The sequence below is a fragment of the Dendrobium catenatum genome, unplaced genomic scaffold (assembly GCF_001605985.2).
Source record: "Dendrobium catenatum unplaced genomic scaffold, ASM160598v2 fragScaff_scaffold_121, whole genome shotgun sequence".
Lineage (NCBI taxonomy): Eukaryota > Viridiplantae > Streptophyta > Magnoliopsida > Asparagales > Orchidaceae > Dendrobium > Dendrobium catenatum.
The window spans coordinates 203,742-211,769 of record NW_021318583.1 but is presented as its reverse complement, the minus strand read 5'-3'; the positions used below and the strand labels follow the sequence as shown (position 1 = coordinate 211,769).

Below are 8,028 nucleotides of genomic sequence, written 5' to 3'. Positions count from 1 at the left end.
TATTGAGCTTCAATTTTCAAATTTAAATTAAAAATAATAATTTTAAAGGCTTTTTATTTTTAATATAAAATTAATTATAATATATAATGTTAATTTAAATTAATTTTTAAATATAATTTAAAAATTAATCAAATGGCTCAATAATCTTACGAACTAAGTCAGGTTAAATTTAATCTCAAACTCATTTAATATAAAATCCCAATTTTATTCGGTACAAATATTCACGAGAGGGTACACGATTCGACGGTCGTGATCGCGTCGAATAATCATCTCATTTTCCGAATCAATCCTCTCTTTTTGCTCAATGCAAAAAAAAAAAAAAAAAAAAAGGGCACGGGGAAAAAGGGCACGCGGGTAAAAATAAGAGGGAAATGAGTTCGGCGATGAAGAGGAAGGAGGGCCGAAGGCCACAAAGGAAACCAAAGGACGGTGAAGAAATCAGCTTCGATCAATCTATACGACGGTAGAAGCGCCTCTCTGTTGGCAGGGGAGGATCAACACAATGGGTTACTTGCCATCTTCTCTGCGCAGGAAGGCGGCTCACTTGGTTTCCGACTTCACCACCGTTATCTTCAATCCAATCTCCGACCGATCCTCAGAGCCAACAGTCAGTATTTCCTATCGCCCTTTCCTCCGTTTTATATTGCTTAATTGCTGATTTTTGCCTGCAGAAGACATTTTATTTCAGATTGGTTCCTGTTTCTATAACGTTTCAAAATTGAGCTGCTTGCAATGATTATTTTTTATTTAATTATTAAATTTGATCATCGTGCGTCTTTTTCATCTGGATTTTCTTCTTGACTTTTTTTTTAATCTCTTTGTCGACTCTGAATATGTTCATGGTAATTCTAGTTTGTGAGGTGGAATAGGTTGGGGTTTTGTGATAAGTTCTCAATTTCTAGGTTGGAGTTTTTGATTTGGGGTCGTGATAACCTGTTCATATTGGCGTGTATGATTGTGATTTTGAGAAATGCTGGGCGGGGATTTGGTGAATGACGATGCATTTATGAAAGACTGGGCTTGTTAGATATAAATGAGTCGAGATTAAGACCGGTTTTAGCTTTACTCGTTTATTTTAGTTGCATTATAAATATGAAAATGTTTTATGTCAGTCAAATTTATTTAAACTTTTCAAGTTTGTCATTATAGGATGCTAAACGTAGCTTTATTTTTTGTTAATTAACTTCGAATAAAGAAATGGTAGGGTGATGAGAAATTCAATCTTGAAATACATATCCATGTTATGACGCCTCCTGCTTTTTCAACGAAGCAGTACCTTCTAAGGATGGTATTTCTTTGAAATCATGTTGTGAACGCTCACTTTTGGTTTTGCTTGGTTTTCGTATGAAGACAAAGCAAAAATAGGAAATTCTATTCTTGAAGTTCCTTAGATTCAGTGTTTCACAACTTGATTTCTTCAACAATGACTGGTACAGCCATCACTGCCTCTTAAGACAGTTTTTTGTAGCTGGTTGTACCGTCATTCTATACAATTATGCAAGCTAATAAACATTTTCTTCTTTCAAGATCTTTTTATCCTTCCTATGTATGAATATCCCTTGGTTTTGCTCGCTTTGCAACATTTCCTATGAAGTAATGTGTATGTTGTTGTAGCCATCATTACGTTCACCAAAGTCTGTTAATTTTCACTTTTAACTGACAAAGCATAGGGTCACTATACACTTGCTTTCAACCAATTTTGAAGCTATGAAAAACCTTTTTTGTCATCTTAAACCTTTATTTCCTTTTTCATGAATATCCATTTTTAAGCTTTAGAATTTTTTCGTATGTGAGGAGATTTAGAAGGAAGCATACATAGTGAGTTGTCTTGCGTCAAGGGTTTTTATTTATTTTTATTTTTTTTTCATGTTTTTGCAACTATTACAGGTCAACTTCAATTTACCTTACATTCTCTGCATTTACAAATCCGATCTGACAAATTTTGCTATAGAACATTTTGATGTCAGTGATTTCTTTATTTCTTTTTCCTCATATTATGCAAAGAATGTTGTCAAATACAAAAATTAAGTATGAGAGAATTTGTGATATTTGAGGCAAAAAATTGAGTCTGAGAGACTTTTCGTGACTCATAGGAAACATCTGGCTTATTGATATTCAGGATGAACCAGGGATGACAAGTCCAAAGATGGATTCAGAAAAGGATTTTGAGCTGCCAGATGGACCTGACACTTCATCTTTTACAGCTTTCCTAGTCTCATTTCTCTCTTCTACAGACCCTCATGGCCATGTCGCTGAAGGATCAAAGGAGCAACAAGCAGGGAAGGGAGAAATTGAAACGGTTTCGGAATCAGTAATAAAGGATCATAGTGTGAAGAAAGGTCTGCTTTCAAGAGGCAAACAATCTGTTGGAAAAGCCATTCAAAAAATAGCGCTGTATGGTGGATATAGACAGATCTCAGAGCCAAAAGCTGATGATGCTCCAACAAATGATTTAGAACTTGTTGGACAAGAGTTAAAAAAAATTTCAGATGACAAGAGGCCAAAGTTTAAATTACCGGGTATTTCTGAGCCATCATCACTTATGTCGGAAGAATTGAGAAGCTTTCTTTATTTTTCACTGCCTGCAGTGGCTCAAGGGAGGAATTGGGTGTTGCTTTATAGGTGAGTATGCATATCAAATTTTGCTATTATGTATTGATTTGCCATCTGTACTTCACAAACCAAGTTCTAACCTGATTATCCCTGCATAAAATGATATTGAAGTTTTCATGTTCTGTTGTAGTACTTGGAGGCACGGGATATCACTATCAACCATGTATAGGAAAAGCTTGCTTTGCCCTGGTTACTGTCTATTGGTAAAGATGCTTTTACTTATAATTTGTTTTACCTTTTTGTATCTAACAGATTGCATTCACCTTCATAGTTTCCAGCACGTAGAACTGCATGATGGTGTTACTTATCCCATAATACTTAAACAAAATAAAAAAGAATTAAAAGGTAGCTGAGTTACGCAAATTGTGCCACATTAAAAGTTCAAAAATGATGTTTTGGTTTAGGTTTCCTTCTACATTTGGTAGGTTCCATGACCTAGGTTTTAAAAATTACAACTTGTTGAATGGGGTTGAAGGATTGCAAAGTGGTTTTCCTTTTAGGTTGAATGACTGCATTGTTTATGGTTACTTTTTTCCTTGTTGTTTCCTAGGTTTTGAAAGTGAAACTAGAGGAAGATTTTTAAATTTCAGCAAGATGGTAGAATTATAGTTTTATAGTGTCTGTTGAAACTACAAAAAACATATAATGGCTGGTTAAACTATGTTCATGGCAATGATTGATTTAGAATTGGTGGCAAAAAATGCCAAAGCACATGAAATATATTATTGTATAACATCTTTCAAAAAGAAATCAATTTGAATTCATGCCGGGTAGGTCGACTATGGAAGCCATACATTTATTAAGAAGTTTGATGGAGAAATATAGAGAAAATAAGGAGGATCTACATATGATATTTATTGATTTAGAAAAAGCATATGATAAAGTTCTAAGAGAAGTGCTATGGAGAGTTCTTGAAAAGAAAGGAGTTAATAACACTTATATTCAAATCATTAAAGATATGTATGCAGGAGCTATTACTTGTGTTTAAACACATGATGGTTTGACCATGTATTTTCCTATTTTGGTTGGGTTACATCAAGGATCAAACGAGGAAGGTTTACGGTAGTGTCTTATCATAAAGCCCTCCACCACAAGAAAAGCCATTCAAAATCCTTGGGTTGAAACCGAGCCTAGCCTTTGCCGCCACCTCCTTGGAAGCCAGCCGCCGGCCACTCCCACGGCATCGACCGGCCACGTTGCTGCCGACTTTCCCACACCCGTCCAACCCATCTCTCCGCAAGTTTCAAATTTGAAATTTGAATTTCAAATTTTAAATTCTTTCAGAATTTGGAATTCCAATTTAGGAAAGTTTCCATGATAAATTCCAATTTCAAATTAATTTAAATTGGAGTCTTTAATTTCTATTTCCACATCATCACTCCAAATTGGAAACCCTCTCCCCCCTCTTCCCATTAATCTCCCCCTCTCAACATGCCGCCGGCCCCCTTGAGGGAATCTCCCTATTGATTGCTCATTTAATGCCCCACCTTATTTGAAATTGAAATTAATTTCAAATGATTTTTCTCTCCTAAAATTTCAAATTCTGAAATTTATTTCAGAATTGGTTTTGAAACTCCCCTCTCCCTTCCAAAACCGCCGGCCTCCTCCCCTCTTGGCTCCCCTCCATTAATTCCCCCATTCAAGGCATTAATGCCTATGACTTGAAATTCAAAATTCAAGTCTATTCCCTCCTAATTTAATCAAAACTGAAATTAAATGTTAGTTTTTGATTAATCTTCCCCACCCCTTTAATTCCTTCCAAATCCACTACTCCTAAGTAAGGAATTAATTCAAACACTTCCCCTCCTTGCTGGCCGAAATTCCCCATAGCTGTTGGCTGATTTTTCCTTCCCAAATCCCTTCCAAAGCTCCAGGAAAACTGCTGCCCAACATCTCAGATCATAAAGTCCTCGCAAAATGAGGGCGAAATCTCTGGGTAGTGTCTTATCTACAAATCCAATTTGCTTTTTCAAAATTTACCCCGGAACTTAATCCGTTAAAACTCCTCTGAAAAATAACGGGGAGGCCAGGACTGAATTTTCGGAGCCCACATGAAATTCGAAGTTAAATGTGAGAGTATTGTAGGTAGCGCAAGTTTATATGAGATTATATTTCTTATGAGGTGTTAGGAGGTTGTGGAGGTGGCGCGCACCTTGCTTGTCAGCATGCTTCATGAAGGGTCATCGATGTTTCAGGGCTCCCCACCAGTGGCCAAACCCGCACCAATGTGGCCAACATGCAATGAGCAAATGCTTGTTAGTGCAGCAAATTGAGATAGATGGGATAACGCATCTATCTTTTTAAATAATAGAATTGCCCGAATCCTGGGTTTTTTAAATCTCTCCATCCTGAATATATATTTGTTGGGCTCTAATATTATTAGAGAGAGAGAGAGAGAGAGAGAGAGAGGAGGGGGGGGGTGATTCTACTTATTGTTGATTGTAATAACCGTTGTTTTAATTTTGTTTGCATTATTATTTGTATAGAAGCTTATAAATATGTGAATCTCTTCATCCCAAATATAAATTTATGGGTGCAGGACCTCAAATTACACCGTTTTGATTTTATAGAAGCACATAAATCTGTGTCTTCGCTGCATAGAATTGGGATCTGTTATTTGCATATCGATTTATTAAAATGCATTTCGAATGTTATGACATCATGTGCAAATGCATACTTCGCCCATATGCTATTAATACTATTTCATTACTATCGCCTAATTATGCGCACATACTCATTGATGCTCTATTGAAGGAATTTTATTTTATTTTTACAATGAATCTGCATCTCACGTATGAGCTTAATCAATGTTGATGCTGTTTTTTATTCGTGGGTTCTTCTTAGGTTGTTGGGGATGAGAAAGGAGCTGTGTTTGGTGGTTTAGCCGAAGCACCATTACGACCAACTAATAAAAAATACCAGGTGGCTGGCACATTACATTTATTTATTCTGCATACCTTGTAAGGAAAGATCAAGTTCTTTTTTCATTTGATTATTAGAATAACGCGGACCATCAGCTGTAGACTTGGAGCTATTATTCTGTGCGGACACCGGACGGTTCTCCTGTCCGGTTACACGCTCGGTATCAAGCACGGTGCATTTTTGAGGTGACGTGGCATATTTTTATTGGTCTCCGAACGCCCTCCGGACTCCGCACAGAATAATAAATCATAGACTTGACGTAATTCCATTCCCTTTTCTCGCTGAAGTCACATTTTTTTTCGTTTGTTTGTTACTCAAGCAGGGGACGAATAGTAGCTTCGTTTTCACAAATATTTATGACAGCCCTGTCATCTTTCGCCCTACAGGTAGTCAGAGTATCCTTCTCTTCATGTTTACTTCAGATTTAAAATGTAATGAGTTGCTCTTTCCTAAATTGCTTCATTTGTCTGCCAATTTTTTATGTAGTTTTTTTCCAATCAAATGAAATTATGTTTTGATTCCTCAAATGAAACGCATTACTTTGTCCTCCAAAAATTGAACATTTCAATTTACCAGGAAGTCATTGTTTATCCCAGCTTCCTAAAAATCTGTTCAGTTCCTGGAAAATAAATCTAAATGCCTAAATTTCAGGTGCTAATCATTATTACACTCTCTGCTCTCCGGATTACTTGGCTATGGGTGGAGGCGGTCACTTTGCACTGTACTTGGATGTTGACTTGTGAGCTTCATCTTCTTTTCTTAAATTTGTTTCCAAAGTATCCTTTTTAGGTCACAAGTTTTACTCACAAAAAATTCTCCTCCCTCCTAACCTATGTTGACTGAAGCTTCATGCATTGAATTCAACCCCCATTTATATAGATATTTTTTGTATTTTCACTATTGCCAAAAAGCTGTTTATAGAAAGCTCATACTTGAATATTAGGCTTCGTTTGAGACGACTTTCTACCTGCTTCTTAAAACAGTTTTTCAATACAAAATTTTTAATTTTTGTATTAAGAAACTGCTTTAAGAAACCAAAAGAAAGCTGTCCCAAGCTAAGCTTTAATCTTAATTATCTTTTTCTTTATTTGGAAGGTTGAATGGTTCAAGTTATCAATCAGAGACCTTCGGCAATCCATGCCTTGCACATTCTCAGGACTTCAAAGTGAAGCATGTTGAGGTAACCAATTCAAATATTTTCATTCTTTTCTTACTATAAAAATAATATTCATACATTTTTGTATAATTATACGCAGTTATGGGGCTTCGTTTATCCTTCCAAATATGAAGAGATGATAACTTTGTGTCGAACAGAGAAGCCTGGAATCTGGAGCTGGTAAATTGATTCAGGAAAAATCGGGTCAGAACGAGTTTTATTGCCATTAAATTTACTTTGAGATGAGTGTAATATATATCTAATGAATCGGTTTTTATATTGTGCTGTTCTCAAAGCAAATTTATTAGTTTTAAAATTAATCCCACTGGATTTTTCTCTTGCATTTGAAGGCTAACCTGATCGTCGAGTTTGGGTCTAACCCGGATTCACCTTTGCAGGTTTATGTGAAGCTATTGTAAATATCTAACATTTTAGTCTGTATATAGCTATTCAGAGTTACTAGACTGTTAAGATAATAGATTTATCTTACTGTGATTCTGTGAAGTATGAAGAAAAACATGAGGACATAGAAGCTAATACCTTCTTGAGTCTTCAGACAATATATAAGGGTTATGATTTTGCCCTTCCAGAACTTATAGTTTGATCTAGTTGGGACTCAGTAGTTCGATCTTTTGTTAAGCTTTTTAGAACCCTTTGTCCAAAAGAGTTAAGTCAGTTTTATAAATTAAATTTTGTAGTTTGGAGTTTTAGAAGCATTGAATTGTAATATTCTGATTTTGATTGAGTTTCGATCTATTGATGTAGCTCATCTTTATTTGTTGGTTGGGGACTGACTATCAACCAAGATGTTCGGGCTTAGGGTTTCGTTTGAGATGGTTTTTTCTTGCTTCTTAAAGCAGCTTTCGAGAGCAAAAATTTTAATTTTTTACTAGAAAACTGCTTTATGAAGTATAAAAAAAACTGTCTCAAACAAAGCCTAAATTTTGCGTAGGTGATGCTTGTGTTAGTTTATCTTAATTAGCCTTAACGTCCAAAAAAAAAAGTTTTGATTTATTGTTTTGATTTGGTTAAAATACCAATTATATTATATTGCATTTTCTTTGAAACTTGGATATTAGTTTAATTTTGTTCTAAAATTAATTAAATAAAAAAAATTAAATTATACTAATACTTTTAAATTTAAATAAAAAAAACCGATTGTATTATAAATAGATAAGTGATAGACAAATTAATATTTGCAATGTTTATATGTTTATTTGGAACGATTCTTTGATTTAATGAAAAATATTTCTATAAGTTAAAATTTGGCTCATTCTAAATTAAATCGAATAATTTGAATTATTTATTGATTCTGTTGTAAGTATAATTTTGTATTG

General features: G+C 34.9%; 1 protein-coding gene across 2 annotated transcripts; it reads left to right on the top strand.

Moving 5' to 3' along the window:
• Positions 1 to 345: 345 nt before the first annotated feature.
• On the top strand, positions 346 to 7,401 carry LOC110103914 (oxidation resistance protein 1). Of its 2 annotated transcripts, none has more exons than XM_020832795.2 (8): positions 346 to 607; positions 2,120 to 2,622; positions 2,744 to 2,816; positions 5,458 to 5,535; positions 5,858 to 5,921; positions 6,187 to 6,274; positions 6,631 to 6,715; positions 6,792 to 7,401. In XM_020832795.2, exons 1-8 carry the CDS (start codon positions 503 to 505, stop codon positions 6,873 to 6,875), a joined length of 1,080 nt encoding a protein of 359 aa, XP_020688454.1. In that variant the 5' UTR covers positions 346 to 502; the 3' UTR covers positions 6,876 to 7,401. The 2 variants fall into 2 exon arrangements, with proteins under 2 accessions (XP_020688454.1, XP_028553828.1); XM_028697995.1 differs by having other exon boundaries at positions 385 to 607; positions 2,094 to 2,622.
• Positions 7,402 to 8,028: the final 627 nt, after the last annotated feature.

Bases quoted from the DNA above. Each gene is read 5' to 3' on its own strand.
- LOC110103914 (XM_020832795.2), top strand. From the start codon at position 503: ATGGGTTACTTGCCATCTTCTCTGCGCAGGAAGGCGGCTCACTTGGTT. The intron at 2,623-2,743 runs GTGAGTATGCAT...GTTCTGTTGTAG, and splicing joins AATTGGGTGTTGCTTTATAG to TACTTGGAGGCACGGGATAT. The intron at 6,716-6,791 runs GTAACCAATTCA...AATTATACGCAG, and splicing joins TCAAAGTGAAGCATGTTGAG to TTATGGGGCTTCGTTTATCC.